The sequence below is a fragment of the Mobula hypostoma genome, chromosome 4, assembly GCF_963921235.1.
Source record: "Mobula hypostoma chromosome 4, sMobHyp1.1, whole genome shotgun sequence".
Taxonomy (NCBI): Eukaryota; Metazoa; Chordata; class Chondrichthyes; order Myliobatiformes; family Myliobatidae; genus Mobula; species Mobula hypostoma.
In genome coordinates, this window is record NC_086100.1 from 95,794,796 (window position 1) to 95,820,236 (window position 25,441).

General features: G+C 45.7%; 1 protein-coding gene across 3 annotated transcripts in view; it reads right to left on the minus strand.

Annotated features, from left to right (window-relative positions):
• LOC134345477 (unconventional myosin-VIIa-like) overlaps positions 1 to 25,441 on the minus strand; it is a 218,210-nt gene that overhangs the window by 35,831 nt on the left and 156,938 nt on the right. For all 3 annotated transcript variants that reach the window (XM_063046193.1, XM_063046192.1, XM_063046195.1), the window contains exons 36-43: positions 24,287 to 24,399; positions 22,440 to 22,597; positions 18,814 to 18,967; positions 16,653 to 16,808; positions 15,846 to 15,951; positions 15,650 to 15,763; positions 1,208 to 1,295; positions 1,015 to 1,121 (exon numbers count right to left, since the gene is read on the minus strand). In XM_063046193.1, coding sequence (XP_062902263.1) covers positions 1,015 to 1,121; positions 1,208 to 1,295; positions 15,650 to 15,763; positions 15,846 to 15,951; positions 16,653 to 16,808; positions 18,814 to 18,967; positions 22,440 to 22,597; positions 24,287 to 24,399 — 996 coding nt within the window. The remainder of the gene's footprint in view (positions 1 to 1,014; positions 1,122 to 1,207; positions 1,296 to 15,649; positions 15,764 to 15,845; positions 15,952 to 16,652; positions 16,809 to 18,813; positions 18,968 to 22,439; positions 22,598 to 24,286; positions 24,400 to 25,441) is intronic.

Here is a 25,441-nt window from a genome sequence, read left to right on the forward strand (position 1 = left end):
GTCTATGGCTCTCCAGCAGAACTGATGTCCTGCGGGTGGGTTGGCTTATTTGCCAGTCGAAAGCCACTTCTGCTGTGTCAGTTGATGAAAGGATGTGGCTGTTCTTTCCCATTGGCTGGTTTGCGGGTCACAGCACCGGTTTCCAATTCTGGGTGCCTTGGGGAATAAGAAAAGTACTTTTGAGAGGTTCTCTCTCCTTTCTTTCTTTCCACTGTCTCCAGGGCCAGCTTCAGGCTGAAATCACAACCAGCGCTAAAGGACCATTGGGAAAGAGCACTGCAGACATAGATGCAACCCCCGCCCCTGCTGCTTGTTTAGTTAAGTATTCATTTGTAGCATACTTAGTTCTGCAGTTTTATAATTTAGGAAGATTTAATGGAGTACCCATTAAGTTAAAGGGTGACTGAATGTTCAGTACTGTGGTTTTGTGCAGTTTAGGGTAGTTAGATGAACACTAGTTTAGTGAGTCACTGTTCATTTTTAAATAGATAGTTAAAATGTCCACTCACAATGTGTGTCTTCAGTTTCACTTAGTGGATCCTTAAAACTGCACATTAAGAACTGGGAAAGGAGAAACACAAGGTAGTTTTCAGTAGGAGAGAAGATGGGAAGAGATGTGTGGAGCAAAGGGAATGTGTGTAATAAGATGAGTCAAAATGGGGATAGTTAACATTATGTAGACTTTCTTGGTTTGGGCAAAGACGTGTTAATGGTAAAGCTGCTGGATTGTCTAACAAGCTACACATTCATGTACGGTGAGTAAAATGGAGCCAACATGATAGAGAAGCAGAGTGGGTCAAAATGTGCCTAGTGGCTTCAGAACAACCCATCAGTACTCAATTACCGGTGAGGCCAAAATGCCCACACTCTCAGCTCTCCTTCAGCAAATTTTACTGGTGCTCCCAGAGTGCTGGCTCACTGTGGCCCACACAGGGAGGCTAGGATCCTTTGTGCATTGTCGAGAAATGTCTGAAGACATGTTGGTCACTGCTGCTTTTCACAAGTCCTGCTCACCTGTGGGAAGTGAAGGATGATGTCAGCTTTGAGGTCCCGCCCAGGGACCACATTCAGCCACAGCTTCCTCAGGAAGAGCACCTTGTATGTCACTGACGCAGCCAGTCCTGGAACACAACAGCAGAGCACATCCTGACTCCAGCTAAGGACGTTGGGACTCTGGAAACATCCAAAAGCCTGGCACAAGACTCACCTTCCGGAGTACACCTTTCCTTCCTCACCCAGTCACACACATGCCGCACATAATCGAAAAAGAAATCTCCTTCTGGGATGCTGATCACCTAAACACACATGGGACAGAAACCTCAGAGGAATCCAGTGATATCAACTGCGATTAAGCCCCACTATGGATCTGAGTGCGGAAAAAGAATAGGGAAACCGAGAGGGAGTGAAGCAGATCAATGCCACAAGTAAGAGGTTGGGATTTGCCCACATGGGTAGTTTATAAACTTTAGCCAATTAAAGTCCCCATGGGTAACAGTTAGGGTGTGGACAATTAGAGTCCCCATGGGTAACGAATAGAGTGAGGACAATTAGTCTCCCCATGGGTAACGGTTAGAGTGTGGACAATTAGAGTCCCCATGGGTAACAGTTAGAGTGAGGACAATTAGAGTCCCCATGGGTAACAGTTAGAGTGTGGACAATTAGAGTCCCCATGGGTAACAGTTAGAGTGAGGACAATTAGAGTCCCCATGGGTAACAGTTAGAGTGTGGACAATTAGAGTCCCCATGGGTAACAGTTAGAGTGTGGACAATTAGTCTCCCCATGGGTAACAGTTAGAGTGAGGACAATTAGAGTCCCCATGGGTAACAGTTAGAGTGTGGACAATTAGAGTCCCCATGGGTAACAGTTAGAGTGAGGACAATTAGTCTCCCCATGGGTAACAGTTAGAGTGTGGACAATTAGAGTCCCCATGGGTAACAGTTAGAGTGAGGACAATTAGAGTCCCCATGGGTAACGGTTAGAGTGTGGACAATTAGTCTCCCCATGGGTAACAGTTAGAGTGAGGACAATTAGAGTCCCCATGGGTAACAGTTAGAGTGTGGACAATTAAGTCCCCATGGGTAACAGTTAGAGTGTGGACAATTAGAGTCCCCATGGGTAACAGTTAGAGTGTGGACAATTAGTCTCCCCATGGGTAACAGTTAGAGTGTGGACAATTAAGTCCCCATGGGTAACAGTTAGAGTGTGGACAATTAGAGTCCCCATGGGTAACAGTTAGAGTGAGGACAATTAGAGTCCCCATGGGTAACAGTTAGAGTGTGGACAATTAGTCTCCCCATGGGTAACAGTTAGAGTGTGGACAATTAGAGTCCCCATGGGTAACAGTTAGAGTGAGGACAATTAGAGTCCCCATGGGTAACAGTTAGAGTGTGGACAATTAGAGTCCCCATGGGTAACAGTTAGAGTGTGGACAATTAGAGTCCCCATGGGTAACAGTTAGAGTGAGGACAATTAGAGTCCCCATGGGTAACAGTTAGAGTGAGGGCAATTAGAGTCCCCATGGGTAACGGTTAGAATATGGGCAATTAATCTCACCATGGGTAACAGTTAGAGTGTGGACAATTAGAGTCCCCATGGGTAACAGTGTAGAGTGTGGACAATTAGTCTCCCCATGGGTAACAGTTAGAGTGTGGACAATTAGTGTTCCCATGGGTAACAGTTAGAGTGTGGACAATTAGTCTCCCCATGGGTAACGGTTAGAGTGAGGACAATTAGAGTCCCCATGGGTAACAGTTAGAGTGTGGACAATTAGTCTCCCCATGGGTAACAGTTAGAGTGTGGACAATTAGTGTCCCCATGGGTAAAAGTTTGAGTGAGGACAATTAGTCTCCCCATGGGTAACAGTTAGAGCGTGGACAATTAAGTCCCCATGGGTAACAGTTAGAGCGTGGACAATTAGAGTCCCCATGGGTGACAGTTAGAGTGTGGACAATTAGAGTCCCCATGGGTAACGGTTAGAGTGAGGACAATTAGAGTCCCCATGGGTAACAGTTAGAGTGTGGACAATTAGTCTCCCCATGGTAACAGTTAGAGTGTGGACAATTAGAGTCCCCATGGGTAACAGTTAGAGTGTGGACAATTAAGTCCCCATGGGTAACAGTTAGAGTGTGGACAATTAGTCTCCCCATGGGTAACAGTTAGAGTGAGGACAATTAGAGTCCCCATGGGTAACAGTTAGAGTGTGGACAATTAGAGTCCCCATGGGTAACAGTTAGAGTGTGGACAATTAGTCTCCCCATGGGTAACAGTTAGAGTGTGGACAATTAGTGTCCCCATGGGTAACAGTTAGAGTGAGGACAATTAGAGTCCCCATGGGTAACAGTTAGAGTGAGGACAATTAGAGTCCCCATGGGTAACAGTTAGAGTGTGGACAATTAAGTCCCCATGGGTAACAGTTAGAGTGTGGACAATTAGTCTCCCCATGGGTAACAGTTAGAGTGTGGACAATTAGAGTCCCCATGGGTAACAGTTAGAGTGTGGACAATTAGAGTCCCCATGGGTAACAGTTAGAGTGTGGACAATTAGAGTCCCCATGGCTAACAGTTAGAGTGAGGACAATTAGAGTCCCCATGGGTAACAGTTAGAGTGTGGACAATTAGTCTCCCCATGGGTAACAGTTAGAGTGAGGACAATTAGAGTCCCCATGGGTAACAGTTAGAGTGAGGGCAATTAGAGTCCCCATGGGTAACAGTTAGAGTGTGGACAATTAGAGTCCCCATGGGTAACAGTTAGAGTGAGGACAATTAGAGTCCCCATGGGTAACAGTTAGAGTCAGGGCAATTAGAGTCCCCATGGGTAACGGTTAGAATATGGGCAATTAATCTCCCCATGGGTAACAGTTAGAGTGTGGACAATTAGAGTCCCCATGGGTAACAGTTAGAGTGTGGACAATTAGAGTCCCCATGGGTAACAGTTAGAGTGAGGACAATTAGTCTCCCCATGGGTAACAGTTAGAGTGTGGACAATTAGAGTCCCCATGGGTAACAGTTAGAGTGAGGACAATTAGAGTCCCCATGGGTAACAGTTAGAGTGTGGACAATTAGTCTCCCCATGGGTAACAGTTAGAGTGAGGACAATTAGAGTCCCCATGGGTAACAGTTAGAGTGAGGACAATTAGAGTCCCCATGGGTAACAGTTAGAGTGTGGACAATTAGTCTCCCCATGGGTAACAGTTAGAGTGAGGACAATTAGAGTCCCCATGGGTAACAGTTAGAGTGTGGACAATTAGAGTCCCCATGGGTAACAGTTAGAGTGAGGACAATTAGTCTCCCCATGGGTAACAGTTAGAGTGTGGACAATTAGTGTCCCCATGGGTAACAGTTAGAGTGTGGACAATTAGAGTCCCCATGGGTAACAGTTAGAGTGTGGACAATTAGTCTCCCCATGGGTAACGGTTAGAGTGAGGACAATTAGAGTCCCCATGGGTAACAGTTAGAGTGAGGACAATTAGAGTCCCCATGGGTAACAGTTAGAGTGTGGACAATTAGAGTCCCCATGGGTAACAGTTAGAGTGTGGACAATTAGTCTCCCCATGGGTAACAGTTAGAGTGTGGACAATTAAGTCCCCATGGGTAACAGTTAGAGTGTGGACAATTAGAGTCCCCATGGGTAACAGTTAGAGTGAGGACAATTAGAGTCCCCATGGGTAACAGTTAGAGTGTGGACAATTAGTCTCCCCATGGGTAACAGTTAGAGTGTGGACAATTAGAGTCCCCATGGGTAACAGTTAGAGTGAGGACAATTAGAGTCCCCATGGGTAACAGTTAGAGTGTGGACAATTAGAGTCCCCATGGGTAACAGTTAGAGTGAGGACAATTAGAGTCCCCATGGGTAACAGTTAGAGTGAGGACAATTAGAGTCCCCATGGGTAACAGTTAGAATATGGGCAATTAATCTCACCATGGGTAACAGTTAGAGTGTGGACAATTAGAGTCCCCATGGGTAACAGTTAGAGTGTGGACAATTAGTCTCCCCATGGGTAACAGTTAGAGTGTGGACAATTAGTCTCCCCATGGGTAACAGTTAGAGTGAGGACAATTAGAGTCCCCATGGGTAACAGTTAGAGTGTGGACAATTAGTCTCCCCATGGGTAACAGTTAGAGTGTGGACAATTAAGTCCCCATGGGTAACAGTTTGAGTGAGGACAATTAGTCTCCCCATGGGTAACAGTTAGAGTGTGGACAATTAGAGTCCCCATGGGTAACAGTTAGAGTGTGGACAATTAGAGTCCCCATGGGTAACAGTTAGAGTGTGGACAATTAGAGTCCCCATGGGTAACAGTTAGAGTGAGGACAATTAGAGTCCCCATGGGTAACAGTTAGAGTGTGGACAATTAGTCTCCCCATGGGTAACAGTTAGAGTGTGGACAATTAGAGTCCCCATGGGTAACAGTTAGAGTGTGGACAATTAAGTCCCCATGGGTAACAGTTAGAGTGTGGACAATTAGTCTCCCCATGGGTAACAGTTAGAGTGTGGACAATTAGAGTCCCCATGGGTAACAGTTAGAGTGTGGACAATTAGAGTCCCCATGGGTAACAGTTAGAGTGTGGACAATTAGTCTCCCCATGGGTAACAGTTAGAGTGTGGACAATTAGTGTCCCCATGGGTAACAGTTAGAGTGAGGACAATTAGAGTCCCCATGGGTAACAGTTAGAGTGAGGACAATTAGAGTCCCCATGGGTAACAGTTAGAGTGTGGACAATTAGAGTCCCCATGGGTAACAGTTAGAGTGTGGACAATTAGTCTCCCCATGGGTAACAGTTAGAGTGAGGACAATTAGAGTCCCCATGGGTAACAGTTAGAGTGTGGACAATTCGTCTCCCCATGGGTAACGGTTAGAGTGAGGACAATTAGAGTCCCCATGGGTAACGGTTAAAGTGAGGACAATTAGAGTCCCCATGGGTAACAGTTAGAGTGTGGACAATTAGTCTCCCCATGGGTAACGGTTAGAGTGAGGACAATTAGAGTCCCCATGGGTAACAGTTAGAGTGAGGACAATTAGAGTCCCCATGGGTAACAGTTAGAGTGAGGACAATTAGTCTCCCCATGGGTTACAGTTGGAGTGTGGACAATGAGTGTCCCCATGGGTAACCGTTAAAGTGAGGACAATTAGAGTCCCCATGGGTAACAGTTAGAGTGTGGACAATTAGTCTCCCCATGGGTAACAGTTAGAGTGAGGACAATTAGAGTCCCCATGGGTAACAGTTAGAGTGAGGACAATTAGAGTCCCCATGGGTAACAGTTAGAGTGTGGACAATTAGAGTCCCCATGGGTAACAGTTAGAGTGTGGACAATTAGTCTCCCCATGGGTAACAGTTAGAGTGTGGACAATTAGAGTCCCCATGGGTAACAGTTAGAGTGTGGACAATTAGAGTCCCCATGGGTAACAGTTAGAGTGAGGACAATTAGAGTCCCCATGGGTAACAGTTAGAGTGTGGACAATTAGTCTCCCCATGGGTAACAGTTAGAGTGTGGACAATTAGAGTCCCCATGGGTAACAGTTAGAGTGAGGACAATTAGAGTCCCCATGGGTAACAGTTAGAGTGTGGACAATTAGAGTCCCCATGGGTAACAGTTAGAGTGTGGACAATTAGAGTCCCCATGGGTAACAGTTAGAGTGAGGACAATTAGAGTCCCCATGGGTAACAGTTAGAGTGAGGGCAATTAGAGTCCCCATGGGTAACGGTTAGAATATGGGCAATTAATCTCACCATGGGTAACAGTTAGAGTGTGGACAATTAGAGTCCCCATGGGTAAAAGTGTAGAGTGTGGACAATTAGTCTCCCCATGGGTAACAGTTAGAGTGTGGACAATTAGTGTCCCCATGGGTAACAGTTAGAGTGTGGACAATTAGTCTCCCCATGGGTAACAGTTAGAGTGAGGACAATTAGAGTCCCCATGGGTAACAGTTAGAGTGTGGACAATTAGTCTCCCCATGGGTAACAGTTAGAGTGTGGACAATTAGAGTCCCCATGGGTAACAGTTAGAGTGAGGACAATTAGTCTCCCCATGGGTAACAGTTAGAGTGTGGACAATTAGAGTCCCCATGGGTAACAGTTAGAGTGTGGACAATTAGAGTCCCCATGGGTAACAGTTAGAGTGTGGACAATTAGAGTCCCCATGGGTAACAGTTAGAGTGAGGACAATTAGAGTCCCCATGGGTAACAGTTAGAGTGTGGACAATTAGTCTCCCCATGGGTAACAGTTAGAGTGTGGACAATTAGAGTCCCCATGGGTAACAGTTAGAGTGTGGACAATTAAGTCCCCATGGGTAACAGTTAGAGTGTGGACAATTAGTCTCCCCATGGGTAACAGTTAGAGTGTGGACAATTAAGTCCCCATGGGTAACAGTTAGAGTGTGGACAATTAGAGTCCCCATGGGTAACAGTTAGAGTGTGGACAATTAGTCTCCCCATGGGTAACAGTTAGAGTGTGGACAATTAGTGTCCCCATGGGTAACAGTTAGAGTGAGGACAATTAGAGTCCCCATGGGTAACGGTTAGAGTGAGGACAATTAGAGTCCCCATGGGTAACAGTTAGAGTGTGGACAATTAGAGTCCCCATGGGTAACAGTTAGAGTGTGGACAATTAGTCTCCCCATGGGTAACAGTTAGAGTGTGGACAATTAGAGTCCCCATGGGTAACAGTTAGAGTGTGGACAATTAGAGTCCCCATGGGTAACAGTTAGAGTGTGGACAATTAGAGTCCCCATGGGTAACAGTTAGAGTGAGGACAATTAGAGTCCCCATGGGTAACAGTTAGAGTGTGGACAATTAGTCTCCCCATGGTTAACGGTTAGAGTGAGGACAATTAGAGTCCCCATGGGTAACAGTTAGAGTGAGGACAATTAGAGTCCCCATGGGTAACAGTTAGAGCGTGGACAATTAAGTCCCCATGGGTAACAGTAAGAGTGAGGACAATTAGAGTCCCCATGGGTAACAGTTAGAGTGAGGGCAATTAGAGTCCCCATGGGTAACGGTTAGAATATGGGCAATTAATCTCACCATGGGTAACAGTTAGAGTGTAGACAATTAGAGTCCCCATGGGTAACAGTTAGAGTGTGGACAATTAGAGTCCCCATGGGTAACAGTTAGAGTGAGGACAATTAGTCTCCCCATGGGTAACAGTTAGAGTGTGGACAATTAGAGTCCCCATGGGTAACAGTTAGAGTGAGGACAATTAGAGTCCCCATGGGTAACAGTTAGAGTGTGGACAATTAGTCTCCCCATGGGTAACGGTTAGAGTGAGGACAATTAGAGTCCCCATGGGTAACGGTTAAAGTGAGGACAATTAGAGTCCCCATGGGTAACAGTTAGAGTGTGGACAATTAGTCTTCCCATGGTTAACGGTTAGAGTGAGGACAATTAGAGTCCCCATGGGTAACAGTTAGAGTGAGGACAATTAGAGTCCCCATGGCTAACAGTTCGAGTGAGGACAATTAGTCTCCCCATGGGTTACAGTTGGAGTGTGGACAATGAGTGTCCCCATGGGTAACCGTTAAAGTGAGGACAATTAGAGTCCCCATGGGTAACAGTTAGAGTGTGGACAATTAGTCTCCCCATGGTTAACGGTTAGAGTGAGGACAATTAGAGTCCCCATGGGTAACAGTTAGAGTGAGGACAATTAGAGTCCCCATGGGTAACAGTTAGAGTGTGGACAATTAGAGTCCCCATGGGTAACAGTTAGAGTGTGGACAATTAGTCTCCCCATGGGTAACAGTTAGAGTGAGAACAATTAAGTCCCCATGGGTAACAGTTAGAGTGTGGACAATTAGAGTCCCCATGGGTAACAGTTAGAGTGAGGACAATTAGAGTCCCCATGGGTAACAGTTAGAGTGTGGACAATTAGTCTCCCCATGGGTAACAGTTAGAGTGTGGACAATTAGAGTCCCCATGGGTAACAGTTAGAGTGAGGACAATTAGAGTCCCCATGGGTAACAGTTAGAGCGTGGACAATTAAGTCCCCATGGGTAACAGTAAGAGTGAGGACAATTAGAGTCCCCATGGGTAACAGTTAGAGTGAGGGCAATTAGAGTCCCCATGGGTAATGGTTAGAATATGGGCAATTAATCTCACCATGGGTAACAGTTAGAGTGTGGACAATTAGAGTCCCCATGGGTAACAGTTAGAGTGTGGACAATTAGTCTCCCCATGGGTAACAGTTAGAGTGTGGACAATTAGTCTCCCCATGGGTAACAGTTAGAGTGTGGACAATTAGAGTCCCCATGGGTAACAGTTAGAGTGTGGACAATTAGTCTCCCCATGGGTAACAGTTAGAGTGTGGACAATTAGAGTCCCCATGGGTAACAGTTTGAGTGAGGACAATTAGTCTCCCCATGGGTAACAGTTAGAGTGTGGACAATTAAGTCCCCATGGGTAACAGTTAGAGTGTGGACAATTAGAGTCCCCATGGGTAACAGTTAGAGTGTGGACAATTAGAGTCCCCATGGGTAACAGTTAGAGTGAGGACAATTAGAGTCCCCATGGGTAACAGTTAGAGTGTGGACAATTAGTCTCCCCATGGGTAACAGTTAGAGTGTGGACAATTAGAGTCCCCATGGGTAACAGTTAGAGTGTGGACAATTAAGTCCCCATGGGTAACAGTTAGAGTGTGGACAATTAGTCTCCCCATGGGTAACAGTTAGAGTGTGGACAATTAGAGTCCCCATGGGTAACAGTTAGAGTGTGGACAATTAGAGTCCCCATGGGTAACAGTTAGAGTGTGGACAATTAGTCTCCCCATGGGTAACAATTAGAGTGTGGACAATTAGTGTCCCCATGGGTAACAGTTAGAGTGAGGACAATTAGAGTCCCCATGGGTAACAGTTAGAGTGAGGACAATTAGAGTCCCCATGGGTAACAGTTAGAGTGTGGACAATTAGAGTCCCCATGGGTAACAGTTAGAGTGTGGACAATTAGTCTCCCCATGGGTAACAGTTAGAGTGTGGACAATTAGAGTCCCCATGGGTAACAGTTAGAGTGAGGACAATTAGAGTCCCCATGGGTAACAGTTAGAGTGTGGACAATTAGAGTCCCCATGGGTAACAGTTAGAGTGAGGACAATTAGAGTCCCCATGGGTAACAGTTAGAGTGTGGACAATTAGTCTCCCCATGGGTAACAGTTAGAGTGAGGACAATTAGAGTCCCCATGGGTAACAGTTAGAGTGAGGACAATTAGAGTCCCCATGGGTAACAGTTAGAGTGTGGACAATTAGACTCCCCATGGGTAACAGTTAGAGTGTGGACAATTAGAGTCCCCATGGGTAACAGTTAGAGTGAGGACAATTAGAGTCCCCATGGGTAACGGTTAGAATATGGGCAATTAATCTCACCATGGGTAACAGTTAGAGTGTGGACAATTAGAGTCCCCATGGGTAACAGTTAGAGTGTGGACAATTAGAGTCCCCATGGGTAACAGTTAGAGTGTGGACAATTAGAGTCCCCATGGGTAACAGTTAGAGTGAGGACAATTAGAGTCCCCATGGGTAACGGTTAGAGTGAGGACAATTAGAGTCCCCATGGGTAACAGTTAGAGTGAGGACAATTAGAGTCCCCATGGGTAACAGTTAGAGTGTGGACAATTAGAGTCCCCATGGGTAACAGTTAGAGTGAGGACAATTAGAGTCCCCATGGCTAACGGTTAGAGTGTGGACAATTAGTCTCCCCATGGGTAACAGTTAGAGTGAGGACAATTAGAGTCCCCATGGGTAACAGTTAGAGTGAGGGCAATTAGAGTCCCCATGGGTAACGGTTAGAATATGGGCAATTAATCTCACCATGGGTAACAGTTAGAGTGTGGACAATTAGAGTCCCCATGGGTAACAGTGTAGAGTGTGGACAATTAGTCTCCCCATGGGTAACAGTTAGAGTGTGGACAATTAGAGTCCCCATGGGTAACAGTTAGAGTGTGGACAATTAGAGTCCCCATGGGTAACAGTTAGAGTGTGGACAATTAGAGTCCCCATGGGTAACAGTTAAAGTGAGGACAATTAGAGTCCCCATGGGTAACAGTTAGAGTGTGGACAATTAGTCTCCCCATGGTTAACGGTTAGAGTGAGGACAATTAGAGTCCCCATGGGTAACAGTTAGAGTGAGGACAATTAGAGTCCCGATGGGTAACAGTTAGAGTGTGGACAATTAGAGTCCCCATGGGTAACAGTTAGAGTGTGGACAATTAGTCTCCCCATGGGTAACAGTTAGAGTGAGAACAATTAAGTCCCCATGGGTAACAGTTAGAGTGTGGTCAATTAGAGTACCCATGGGTAAGAGTTAGAGTGTGGATAATTAGAGTCCATGGGTAACAGTTAGAGTGTGGACAATTAGAGTCCCCATGGGTAACAGTTAGAGTGTGGACAATTAGTCTCCCCATGGGTAACAGTTAGAGTGAGGACAATTAGAGTCCCCATGGGTAACAGTTAGAGCGTGGACAATTAAGTCCCCATGGGTAACTGTAAGAGTGAGGACAATTAGAGTCCCCATGGGTAACAGTTAGAGTGAGGGCAATTAGAGTCCCTATGGGTAATGGTTAGAATATGGGCAATTAATCTCACCTGGGTAACAGTTAGAGTGTAGACAATTAGAGTCCCCATGGGTAACAGTGTAGAGTGTGGACAATTAGTCTCCCCATGGGTAACAGTTAGAGTGTGGACAATTAGTCTCCCCATGGGTAACGGTGTAGAGTGTGGACAATTAGTCTCCCCATGGGTAACAGTTAGAGTGTGGACAATTAGTCTCCCCATGGGTAACGGTTAGAGTGAGGACAATTAGAGTCCCCATGGGTAACAGTTAGAGTGTGGACAATTAGTCTCCCCATGGGTAACAGTTAGAGTGTGGACAATTAGTGTCCCCATGGGTAACAGTTAGAGTGAGGACAATTAGTCTCCCCATGGGTAACAGTTAGAGTGTGGACAATTAGTGTTCCCATGGGTAAAAGTTTGAGTGAGGACAATTAGTCTCCCCATGGGTAACAGTTAGAGTGTGGACAATTAGAGTCCCCATGGGTAACAGTTAGAGTGAGGACAATTAGAGTCCCCATGGGTAACAGTTAGAGTGAGGACAATTAGAGTCCCCATGGGTAACAGTTAGAGTGTGGACAATTAGTCTCCCCATGGGTAACAGTTAGAGTGAGGACAATTAGAGTCCCCATGGGTAACAGTTAGAGTGAGGACAATTAGAGTCCCCATGGGTAACAGTTAGAGCGTGGACAATTAAGTCCCCATGGGTAACAGTAAGAGTGAGGACAATTAGAGTCCCCATGGGTAACAGTTAGAATATGGGCAATTAATCTCCCCATGGGTAACAGTTAGAGTGTGGACAATTAGAGTCCCCATGGGTAAAAGTGCAGAGTCTGGACAATTAGTCTCCCCATGGGTAACAGTTAGAGTGTGGACAATTAGTGTCCCCATGGGTAACAGTTAGAGTGTGGACAATTAGAGTCCCCATGGGTAACAGTTAGAGTGAGGACAATTAGTCTCCCCATGGGTAACAGTTAGAGTGAGGACAATTAGAGTCCCCATGGGTAACAGTTAGAGTGTGGACAATTAGTCTCCCCATGGGTAACAGTTAGAGTGTGGACAATTAGAGTCCCCATGGGTAACAGTTAGAGTGTGGACAATTAGTCTCCCCATGGGTAACAGTTAGAGTGTGGACAATTAGTGTCCCCATGGGTAACAGTTAGAGTGAGGACAATTAGAGTCCCCATGGGTAACAGTTAGAGTGAGGACAATTAGAGTCCCCATGGGTAACAGTTAGAATATGGGCAATTAATCTCACCATGGGTAACAGTTAGAGTGTGGACAATTAGAGTCCCCATGGGTAACAGTTAGAGTGAGGACAATTAGTCTCCCCATGGGTAACAGTTAGAGTGTGGACAATTAGAGTCCCCATGGGTAACAGTTAGAGTGTGGACAATTAGAGTCCCCATGGGTAACAGTTAGAGTGAGGACAATTAGTCTCCCCATGGGTAACAGTTAGAGTGTGGACAATTAGAGTCCCCATGGGTAACAGTTAGAGTGAGGACAATTAGAGTCCCCATGGGTAACAGTTAGAGTGTGGACAATTAGAGTCCCCATGGGTAACAGTTAGAGTGAGGACAATTAGAGTCCCCATGGGTAACAGTTAGAGTGAGGACAATTAGAGTCCCCATGGGTAACAGTTAGAGTGAGGGCAATTAGAGTCCCCATGGGTAACGGTTAGAATATGGGCAATTAATTTCACAATGGGTAACAGTTAGAGTGTAGACAATTAGAGTCCACATGGGTAACAGTTAGAGTGTGGACAATTAGAGTCCCCATGGGTAACAGTTAGAGTGAGGACAATTAGTCTCCCCATGGGTAACAGTTAGAGTGAGGACAATTAGAGTCCCCATGGGTAACAGTTAAAGTGAGGACAATTAGAGTCCCCATGGGTAAAAGTTTGAGTGAGGACAATTAGTCTCCCCATGGGTAACAGTTAGAGCGTGGACAATTAAGTCCCCATGGGTAACAGTTAGAGCGTGGACAATTAGAGTCCCCATGGGTAACAGTTAGAGTGTGGACAATTAGTCTCCCCATGGGTAACAGTTAGAGTGAGAACAATTAAGTCCCCATGGGTAACAGTTAGAGTGTGGACAATTAGAGTCCCCATGGGTAACAGTTAGAGTGTGGACAATTAGACTCCCCATGGGTAACAGTTAGAGTGTGGACAATTAGTGTCCCCATGGGTAACAGTTAGAGTGAGGACAATTAGAGTCCCCATGGGTAACGGTTAGAGTGAGGACAATTAGAGTCCCCATGGGTAACAGTTAGAGTGTGGACAATTAGTCTCCCCATGGGTAACAGTTAGAGTGAGGACAATTAGAGTCCCCATGGGTAACAGTTAGAGCGTGGACAATTAAGTCCCCATGGGTAACAGTAAGAGTGAGGACAATTAGAGTCCCCATGGGTAACAGTTAGAGTGAGGGCAATTAGAGTCCCCATGGGTAACGGTTAGAATATGGGCAATTAATCTCACCATGGGTAACAGTTAGAGTGTGGACAATTAGAGTCCCCATGGGTAACAGTGTAGAGTGTGGACAATTAGTCTCCCCATGGGTAACAGTTAGAGTGTGGACAATTAGTGTCCCCATGGGTAACAGTTAGAGTGAGGACAATTAGAGTCCCCATGGGTAACAGTTAGAGTGTGGACAATTAGTCTCCCCATGGGTAACAGTTAGAGTGTGGACAATTAGAGTCCCCATGGGTAACAGTTAGAGTGAGGACAATTAGAGTCCCCATGGGTAACAGTTAGAGTGAGGACAATTAGAGTCCCCATGGGTAACAGTTAGAGTGTGGACAATTAGAGTCCCCATGGGTAACAGTTAGAGTGAGGACAATTAGAGTCCCCATGGGTAACAGTTAGAGTGTGGACAATTAGTCTCCCCATGGGTAACAGTTAGAGTGAGGACAATTAGAGTCCCCATGGGTAACAGTTAGAGTGAGGACAATTAGAGTCCCCATGGGTAACAGTTAGAGTGAGGACAATTAGTCTCCCCATGGGTAACAGTTAGAGTGTGGACAATTAGAGTCCCCATGGGTAACAGTTAGAGTGTGGACAATTAAGTCCCCATGGGTAACAGTTAGAGTGTGGACAATTAGTCTCCCCATGGGTAACAGTTAGAGTGAGGACAATTAGAGTCCCCATGGGTAACAGTTAGAGTGAGGACAATTAGAGTCCCCATGGGTAACAGTTAGAGTGTGGACAATTAGTCTCCCCATGGGTAACAGTTAGAGTGAGGACAATTAGAGTCCCCATGGGTAACAGTTAGAGTGAGGACAATTAGAGTCCCCATGGGTAACAGTTAGAGTGTGGACAATTAGTCTCCCCATGGGTAACAGTTAGAGTGAGGACAATTAGAGTCCCCATGGGTAACAGTTAGAGTGTGGACAATTAGAGTCCCCATGGGTAACAGTTAGAGTGTGGATAGTTAGACTCCCCATGGGTAACAGTTAGAGTGTGGACAATTAGAGTCCCCATGGGTAACAGTTAGAGTGTGGACAATTAGAGTCCCCATGGGTAACAGTTAGAGTGTGGACAATTAGTCTCCCCATGGGTAACAGTTAGAGTGAGGACAATTAGAGTCCCCATGGGTAACAGTTAGAGTGTGGACAATTAGTCTCCCCATGGGTAACAGTTAGAGTGAGGACAATTAGAGTCCCCATGGGTAACAGTTAGAGTGTGGACAATTAGTCTCCCCATGGGTAACGGTTAGAGTGAGGACAATTAGAGTCCCCATGGGTAACGGTTAAAGTGAGGACAATTAGAGTCCCCATGGGTAACAGTTAGAGTGTGGACAATTAGTCTTCCCATGGTTAACGGTTATAGTGAGGACAATTAGAGTCCCCATGGGTAACAGTTAGAGTGAGGACAATTAGTGTCCCCATGGGTAACAGTTAGAGTGTGGACAGTTAAGTCCCCATGGGTAACAGTTAGAGTGTGGACAATCAGTCTCACCATGGGTAACAGTTAGAGTGTGGACAATTAGTCTCCCCATGGGTAACAGTTAGAGTGTGGACAATTAAGTCCCCATGGGTACGTCACCATTTTGTGCAGAAACATTATTTGTACTGTTCGTGTGTTGTTGAGAGGACGGAGGTCAGGTAGCGATGCCCCTTACCTTATCTTCTACTTGTACAAAGAGGTTGAGTCCTTCTGGAGAGCTCAGCCCCAACTCTTTGGCGATGGTCTCACACAGGGCCTTTGCTTTGGTGCTGGTGTGGACCTCGAAGGCCTGTTGGAGGAGAAGTGGGTGAGTGGGGGGTGGAGTGTCTGAGGGTCCACACAGCTGCCGGTGGGCCTGGGCTGATGCTCACCTGGTTGGTGTCGTTGGGGAAGAAGATTGTGTGCAGGATCTTGGTGTTCCAGCATTGGATGGCCTCTACCTCCATCGCATGTGGCGGGTTCTTCCGAGCTCCATATCTGTCGGTGGAGACAACAGCTGACACTCACTCTGCACAGCTCAGCAGGGCAAGTCTTCACCACTGGGGAAGATAGTGCCACGGGGTGGCCTGATGTCCATACAAGTGGAGTTTGTGCTAGACCCTGCTGGACACTTTAACACACACACACACTAATATATACACACGTACTAATACACATACATATACCCCTTACACATTCATCTACACACAGATTAATATACAAATATCTGATTTCACATTAATACATGCATACACATTTCCATTCAATGATATACAGATACCTTAATACACATTCACATTTAAAAATTTCAGACCCATTTACTTACACACACATACACTCACTCACTCACACAGACACTCACTCATACATTAACAACAGACTCCCATGCATGCTCTTACACACACAGGGTCACATACATCCAGTTTGATCACATTCCTGATTTCAATGGCCAAATGTATTCAACAATTTAAAACAGACACAAAGATGTCGGTGTGATCAGAAATCCACCCCATGCTCGCAATTTCTTACAATCACCAGAGAGCAAACTACGTGAACATAGACTATGTGACGTTACTGCACTGCCTGATTTGCTCAGCCTCAGAACACAGTCATTATTAACATAGGGTTAGCTTATCCTCAATACAATATTAAGTGGGTTTCCTACCTTTGCAGAGTGGGGTAAAGAGGAGTTACTGTACCGTTTAGTCTTTGTTAGTCTCTGAATACACTCTGCCGACAGTCGCTCCTTTGGCCGATTCTCAAGGAACTTCCTGACGTGAGGGAAGAGCGTGCTGCTGGGAGGGAAGAGCCCAGTGCAGAGCCAGAGCAGCTGCCAACCACTGTCCATGCTGTACCTGGGAATTACAACAACATGGGAGGCTATCAAGTACCTGCCCACCACCTGGCCTCTTACAACAATAGGAGGACTTTCCTTCACATTGTGGTCCCAGGCTGGAAACAATTTGATTTTCCACCCCCACGTTGCTAGCTGCCCAGGAGAAGGAGCAGACATTTCTCTGGAACCCCCTGTAGGGAGGGGTTGAATAGAGCCACAAAGACCAGATATGGAAAGCCTCTGTGCTTTGAAGGGACAGTGTTCCTTGGAGCTTGCCTTGGGTGGGGGTCAGGAGGAGCTCTATCCCTACCTCCTGCTCGCTTGTTCTCACTGTTTCTATCCAGACTGGCCATTTGTGTCTATCAGCCCTCTCTTTCTTTTCCATTTACTCATTCAGTCTGACCTGTTAGACCTGCACAGCAGGCCAGAATGTACAACATTACACAGAATTCACAATGGTAGCAACACATTGCATAGTCAAAGGAGCTTAACTAGATGGTAGATATAGTATGAATAAACTGTGACCCTGGACATCGACACAGTTTGATCAATTAGTGACACTGGATGTTGGGCACAGTGTGATCAATAACAAACGCAGACTGTTAGTGTTATCAATAAAGAACACTACATGTTGGGCACAGTGTGGGCAGCAAGGAACACTGGATGTTGGACACAGCGTGAATGGCAAAGAACACTGGATGTTGGACACAGTGTGGGCAGCAAAGAACACTGAATGTTGGACACAGCGTGAATGACAAAGAACACTAGATGTTGGACACAGCGTGAATGGCAAAGAACACTGGATGTTGGACACAGTGTGGGCAGCAAAGAACACTGGATGTTGGGCACAGTGTGATCAATAACAAACACAGACTGTTAGTGTTGTCAATAAAGATCACTGGATATCGGGCACAGTGTGGGCAGCAAAGAACACTGGATGTTGGACACAGCAAAGAACACTGGATGTTGGACACAGTGTGGGCAGTAAAGAACACTGGATGTTGGACACAGTGTGGGCAGCAAAGAACACTGGATGTTGGACACAGTGTGGGCAGCAAAGAACACTGGATGTTGGACACAGTATGGGCAGCAAAGTACCCTGGATGTTGGACACAGTATGGGCAGCAAAGAACACTGGATCTTGGGCACAGTGTGGGCAGCAAAGAACAATGGATGTTGGACACAGTATGGGCAGCAAAGTACACTGGATGTTGGACAGTATGGGCAGCAAAGTACACTGGATGTTGGACAGTGTGGGCAGCAAAGTACACTGGATGTTGGACAGTATGGGCAGCAAAGAACACTGGATGTTGGACACAGTGTGGGCAGCAAAGAACACTGGATGTTGGACACAGTGTGGGCAGCAAAGAACACTGGATGTTGGACACGGTGTGGGCAGCAAAGTACCCTGGATGTTGGACACAGTGTGGGCAGCAAAGAACACTGGATGTTGGACACAGTGTGGGCAGCAAAGAACACTGGATGTTGGACACAGTGTGGGCAGAGAAAAACACTGGATGTTGGACACAGTGTGGGCAGCAAAGAAAACTGGATGTTGGACACAGTGTGGGCAGCAAAGAACACTGGATGTTGGACATGGTGTGATCAATGGGAAACACTAGACTCTGAGCACATTCTGCTCATTGAGGAACAGTGGATGTTGAAATCAATGCGAACAATAAGAACCTCAAATTGCAAGGGTACCTCAGTGGGTCAGACAGCATGTTTGGAGGCATATATATAATATCTATAATTTGGGCTGAACCTCTTCATCAGGACTAAAATGAATTTTAACATTTGTTTTTGGCTCCAGATCCCCACATCTACTGACTGCACAGACTTGATGGGCCAAAGGGCCTGTTTCCAGTCTATCCCTCTCTAGCATATAGGTAATATAGGCCTTGCATTGCACCTGTGCAGACCTGTACTCGTGCATGTCACAATAAACTCAACTTTGACTCTATGAGTCTCTGAGCTCTGAGAAAGTGAGGATTTGGAAGTCAAGGTCTGAGTTCAGTGGTTACCTGTTCTGGTTGCCAGTTAACTGCTTCAAGATCTGACAGTAGACTTCGTCCTGTAGTGCCTCCTCCCGCAGTGCTCCAGAAAATATCTGGTCAGTAAGCTGAGTGCCAGCCTTGGACAGCTTACCTGGATAATCACCCATATACTTCATTATAGGTACAGCGATGATTAAGGAAACAACAGAGAGGGGGATCGAGTAACAGGCAGGTAGGTACAAAGTCAGTGTTTTGGACTTGAGAAGAAAGTCACCAGACTGACTGCCTGAGTTGAGCTCATGTTGGGGCTGTAGGCTGCTGGCGGACTTGCACTTGCCCCCAGCTCAGTGCCCACATACTGGGATTCTTCAATAGATGATGGTGTTTCTCCTCATATTCCAACCATTGGATATTCAGCGATTAAATAAATCATGGCCAGTATTGACCTTAACTCTATTTGCTCTACCAGCTAACCCAAACAGCAGTCTAAATCTCTATGGACACTGGAACCATCAGCTTCGCTCTGGATCTGGGATTTTCCTCTAATTCCCAGACAGATCAGCTCAATCAGTTTTGGTGAGGGTTGTCGGGTGACAAAACAGGCAGATTAGGTGCTAACAACAACTGTGACATGGTTCACAGTTGGAGTTATAGTTATCCATTGCTGGCAGGGGAACCAGTGCTGATGTCACCCTTGGCACATCCCAACCTCGGGAAACTCCTGGCTCTGCCCTCCAAAATGGGCACAGTGGCAAAAGTCTCTTAGTGGGTGGGTAGGGAGGTGAGAACCTCGGCTGGAGCAGGAGCTGACGTCCTAAGATCAGGGGATGCCAACAAGAGAGAATGATAACACTCATGGCCTGCAAACATGAAGCAAGGAACTGATATACAGTAGGCAGTCCATTGGGCTGGTGTTAGGGTGCGGCATAAGCCAAGGGTGTAGACTCAGTTGTATTCATAATGTGCACTGAAGTCTCTCCAATGAGTACAGTGGGAACTGGATATCTGATTACAATGGGGACTGGATATCCGGCTGTGATTACAGTGGGGACCGGATATAGAAACATAGAAACATAGAAAATAGGTGCAGGAGTAGGCCATTCGGCCCTTCGAGCCTGCACCGCCATTCAGTACGATCATGGTTGATCATCCAACTTAGAACCCTGCACCTGCCTTCTCTCCATACTCCCGATCCCTTTAGCCACAAGGGCCATATCTAACTCCCTCTTAAATATAGCCAATGAACTGGCCTCAACTGTTTCCGGTGGCAGAGAATTCCACAGATTCACCACTCTCTGTGTGAAGAAGTTTTTCCTCATCTCGGTCCTAAAAGGCTTCCCCTTTATCCTCAAACTGTGACCCCTCGTTCTGGACTTCCCCAACATTGGGAATAATCTTCCTGCATCTAGCCTGTCCAATCCCTTTAGAATTTTATATGTTTCAATCAGATCCCCCCTCAATCTTCTAAATTCCAGCGAGTATAAGCCTAGCCAATCCAATCTTTCATCATATGAAAGTCCTGCCATCCTAGGAATCAATCTGGTGAACCTTCTTTGTACTCCCTCTATGGCAAGAATGTCTTTCCTCAGATTAGGGGACCAAAACTGCACACAATACTCCAGGTGTGGTCTCACCAAGGCCTTGTACAACTGCAGTAGTACCTTCCTGCTCCTGTACTCGAATCCTCTCGCTATAAATGCCAGCATACCGTTCGCCTTTTTCACCGCCTGCTGTACCTGCATGCCCACTTTCAATGACTGGTGTATAATGACACCCAGGTCTCATTGCACCTCCCCTTTTCCTAATCGGCCACCATTCAGATAATAATCTGTTTTCCTATTTTTGCCACCAAAGTGGATAACTTCACATTTATCCACATTAAATTGCATCTGCCATGAGTTTGCCTACTCACCCAACCTATCCAAGTCACCCTGCATCCTCTTAGCATCCTCCTCACTGCTAACACTGCCACCCAGCTTCGTGTCATCAGCAAACTTGGAGATGCTGCATTTAATTCCCTCGTCTAAGTCATTAATATATATTGTAAACAACCAGGGTCCCAGCACTGCGCCTTGCGATACCCCACTTGTCACTGCCTGCCATTCTGAAAAGGTCCCATTTATTTCCACTCTTTGCTTCCTGTCTGCCAACCCCTATCCACATCAATACCATACCCCCAATACCATGTACTTTAAGTTTGCACACTAATCTCCTGTGCGGGACCTTGTTAAAAGCCTTTTGAAAATCCAAATATACCACATCCACTGGTTCTCCCCTATCCACTCTACTAGTTACATCCTCAGAAAATTCTATGAGATTCGTCAGACATGATTTTCCTCTCACAAATCCATGCTGACTTTGTCCGATAATTTCACTGCTTTCCAAATGTGCTGTTTCACATCTTTGATAACTGACTCTAGCATTTTCCCCACCACCGATGTCAGGCTTACCAGTGTATAATTCCCTGGTTTCTCTCTCCCTCCTTTTTTAAAAAGTGGGGTTACATTAGCCACCCTCCAATCCTCAGGAGCTAGTCCAGAATCTAAAGAGTTTTGAAAAATTATCACTAATGCATCCACTATTTCTTGGGCCACTTCCTAAAGCACTCTGGGATACAGACCATCTGACCCTGGGGATTTATCTGCCTTTAATTCCTTCAATTTACCTAACACCACTTCCTTACTAACACGTATTTCCCTCAGTTCCTCCATCTCACTAGATCCTCAGTCCCCTACTACTTCTGGAAGATTATTTATGTCCTCCTTAGTGAAGACAGAACCAAAGTAGTTATTCAATTGGTCTGCCATGTCCTTGTTCCCCATGATCAATTCACCTGTTTCTGACTGTAAGGGACCTACATTTGTCTTAACCAATCTTTTTCTTTTCACATATCTATAAAAGCTTTTACAGTCAGTTTTATGTTCCCTGCCAGCTTTCTCTCATAATCTTCCTAATTAAGCCCTTTGTCCTCCTCTGCTGAACTCTGAATTTCTCCCAGTCCTCAGGTGTGCTGCTTTTTCTGGCTAATTTGTATGTTTCTTCTTTGGAATTGATATTATCTCTAATTTCCTTTGTCAGCCATGGGTGCACTACCTTCCCTGGTTTACTCTTTTGCCAAACTGGGATGAACAATTGTTGCAGTTCATCCATGCGATCTTTAAATGCTTGCCATTGCAAATCCACCGTCAACCCTTTTGTCATTTGCCAGTCTATCTTAGCTAATTCATGTCTCATACCTTCAAAGCTATCCTTCTTTAAGTTCAGAACCTTTGTTACTGAATTAACTATATCACTCTCCATCTTAATGAAGAATTCCACCATATTATGGTCACTCTTACCCAAGGGGCCTCGCATGACAAGATTGCTAATTAACCCTTCCTCATATCCGGCTGTGATTACAGTGGGGACCGGATATGCGACTGCGATGACAGAGGGGACCAGATATCCGACTGTGATGACAGTGGGGATTGGAGATTTGACAGACTGCAGTGGGGGTTGGAGATTTACTGTGATTACAGTGAGTTCTGGATATTTGTGCAAGCTGAACTTTAACCTTATATATATGGTTTTGCTAGCAGCTCTCTTGGTCAGAAAACTCTAAGATATGGGGTTGAGGTGGATTTTGAAGACGCTTGCTCTGACCGAAAGGATATCGGTGAAGCTTTGGCATGCCACTTGCACCATCTCTGGATTGGCACAGACTTTCTTCAGCAAAGGCAATCTCAGTGGCTCCTTGGAACAGGCCCAGATCCGGTCCTTCACACGAGCCTTTGCAAACACCGCTCGGCTCATCGACTCTTTACCTGGGGACCTGAAGGAGCAAAAGAGTCTGATTAATACCATCTACAACTCAGTCACACTCAACACAACAGATCTAATTCACAAGAAGCATCAACTCTGGGCCTTCTGTTCCACTGAGAAGGAAACCTGTCATACGGTGCTCTGTACTGGCTCTCTCACAATGCTAGGCGAGGGAAAGAGAGAGAGAGAGAGCGAGAGAAAGAGAGAGAGAAAGAGAGGGAGAGAAAGAGAGAGAGAGAGAGAGAGAGGGAGAGAGAAAGAGAGGGAAAGAAAGAGAGAGAGAAAGAGAGGGAGAGAAAGAGAGAGAAAAGAGAGAGAGAAAGAGAGAGAGAGAAAGAGAGAGAGAGAAAGAGGGAGAGAGAAAAAGGGAGAGAAAGAGAGGGAGAGAAAGAGAGGAAGAGAAAGAGAGGGAGAGAAAGAGAGGGAGAGAAAGAGAGGGAGAGAAAGAGAGGGAGAGAAAGAGAGAGAAAAGAGAGAGAGAAAAGAGAGAGAGAAAAGAGAGAGAAAAGAGAGAGAGAGAAAGAGAGAGAGAGAAAGAGGGAGAGAAAGAGAGAGAGAAAGAGAGAGAAAGAGAGGGAGAGAAAGAGAGAGAGAAAAGAGAGAGAGAAGAGAGAGAGACAGAGAGAGAGAAAGAGAGAGACAGAAAGAGAAAGAGAGAAGATATACAAGTACTTGGATAAACGGGGCCTGATAAGAGGTAGTCAACATGGCTTTGTGCTTGGCAAGTCATATTATAAGTTCATTAGACATAGGAGCAGAATTAGGCCATTCAGTCCCTTGAGTCTGCTCTGCCATTTCATCATGGCTGATTTATTATCCCTCTCCACTCATTCTCATGCCTTCTCTCCATAGCCTTTGACACACTTACTAATCAAGAACCTATCACCGTCTGCTTTAAATATACCCAATGACAGGCCTCCTGTAGTCTGTGGCAATGAATTTCACAGATTCACCACCCTCTAGCTCAAGAAATTCCTTATCTCTGTTCTAAATGGATGTCCCTCTATTCTGAGGCTGTGCCCTCTGGTCCTACACTTACCCACTATAGGATATATCCTCTTCACATCCTGTCTAAGCCTTTCAACATTCAATAGGTTTCAGTGAGATAGCCGGCATTCTTCTAAACTCTAGTGAGTACAAGCCCAGAGCTATCAAACACTCCTCATACGTTACCGCTTTCATACTGGAACAATCCTTGTGAACCTCCTCTGGGCCCTCTCCAATGCCAGCACATCCTTTCTTAGGATAGGTGCTCCTCTTCTTTTCTTAAATAAGGGACCCAAAATTGCTCACAATACTCCAAGTCTGGTCTGAAAAAGTACTTATAAAGTCAGCATTACATCCTTACTTTTATATTCAAATCCTCTTGAAATGACGGCCAAAATTGCATTTGCCTTCCCTACCACCAACTCAACCTGCAAGCTAATCTTTAGGGAATCCTGCACAAGAATTCCCAAGTCCCTTTGCATCTCTGATTTTTGAATTTTCTCCCCGTTTAGAAAATAGTCTATGCCTTTATTCCTTCTACCAAAGTACACTTCTCTACACTATATTCCATCTGCCATTTCTTTGCCCTTTCTCCTAATGTCTAAGTCCTTCTACAGACCCACTGCTTCCGGAACACGACCTCCCTCTCCACTTAACTCGCAGTGAGCTATTCAGAAAAACTCTTCTTGGAGAGTCAAGAAGCGAGGTGAACCTGAAGTAGTGGTAGGAGAACTCCTCGAGCGTGTAGAGCTTGGCCTCCACTTCATCTGGAGGGTTAGTCTGTGTGGCCTGGCGCCGCTGGTCAGGAGACATGTGGATCAAACCCTGCCAATGGAAAATGCAGGAGCTGAGTACTGGCTTACGGCAGGGCACTGTGATAAGGGAATGACTGATCAGTTCAGGAAGAACACATTCACAGGTTTATCACAGTTTCCGACATTTAAACAATGGCATTTCCTGAGTTTTGACAGATGTGGGGTTATTAGGTGGTATCACCTTGGGTTTTCAGGCAGCTGGTTAGACTTATCAAACCTGACAGGTGCTGGATGCAGAGGCACACAGCAAAGGAACAGACTCTCCCACCCAGCGAGTCCACACTGACTCTATAATTTTGAGGTCTCTCCCATTTAAAGAAATATTCTGCCCCTTGTCTCACAATCACCGTAGGTAACTTCACACTTGAGCGCACTCCCTTAGCCGCTTGCTTGCCTGCCTTTATAGATCCTTAGCTGCTGCTTCACCACTTTGTATCATCAGTGAAGCTCTACCTTTTCATCTAAGGTAGTCAGAATTCCCAAGATCATAGGACTGATCCACCGAACTGGAACTGGCCAGCCCTGCTTTCATTACTCACACTGAACCTTATGCTCAACCCTTCACTCTGAATTCTTACATCATCTTACATGGTAATTTATCAAATGGTGTTTGAAAGCCCAGAGATGCCATACAACTTGCTTCCCCCTTACTTACTCAGCTAGTTACATCGAATAAACTAAACAAACAATAATTTCCCTTCATAAAACTACAATGACACTATGTAAACTTGTTATGATTCTGCAAGGGTCACTGTTATTTAATGATCAATTCCAGCTAATGTTGAAAAGAAATGATCAGATCAAATGAGTAAGCTGGACTTTTTTTTCCCCCTCACACTCTCTTAAATTGTTATTTCCAAAATGTATTTATTTCACAGTGATCTGGGTACCATCAGTATGATGGGCATTTAATTGCCCATCTCGAAGTACTCTTGAGAAGGTGAGGGTAAGCTGTTTTCTTGAACTGCTGCATCCCACTGGTGAAGGCGCTCGCACAATGCTGTAGAGGAGAGAGTACCAGAATAGATGCAGTGATGACAGAAATGGGATAC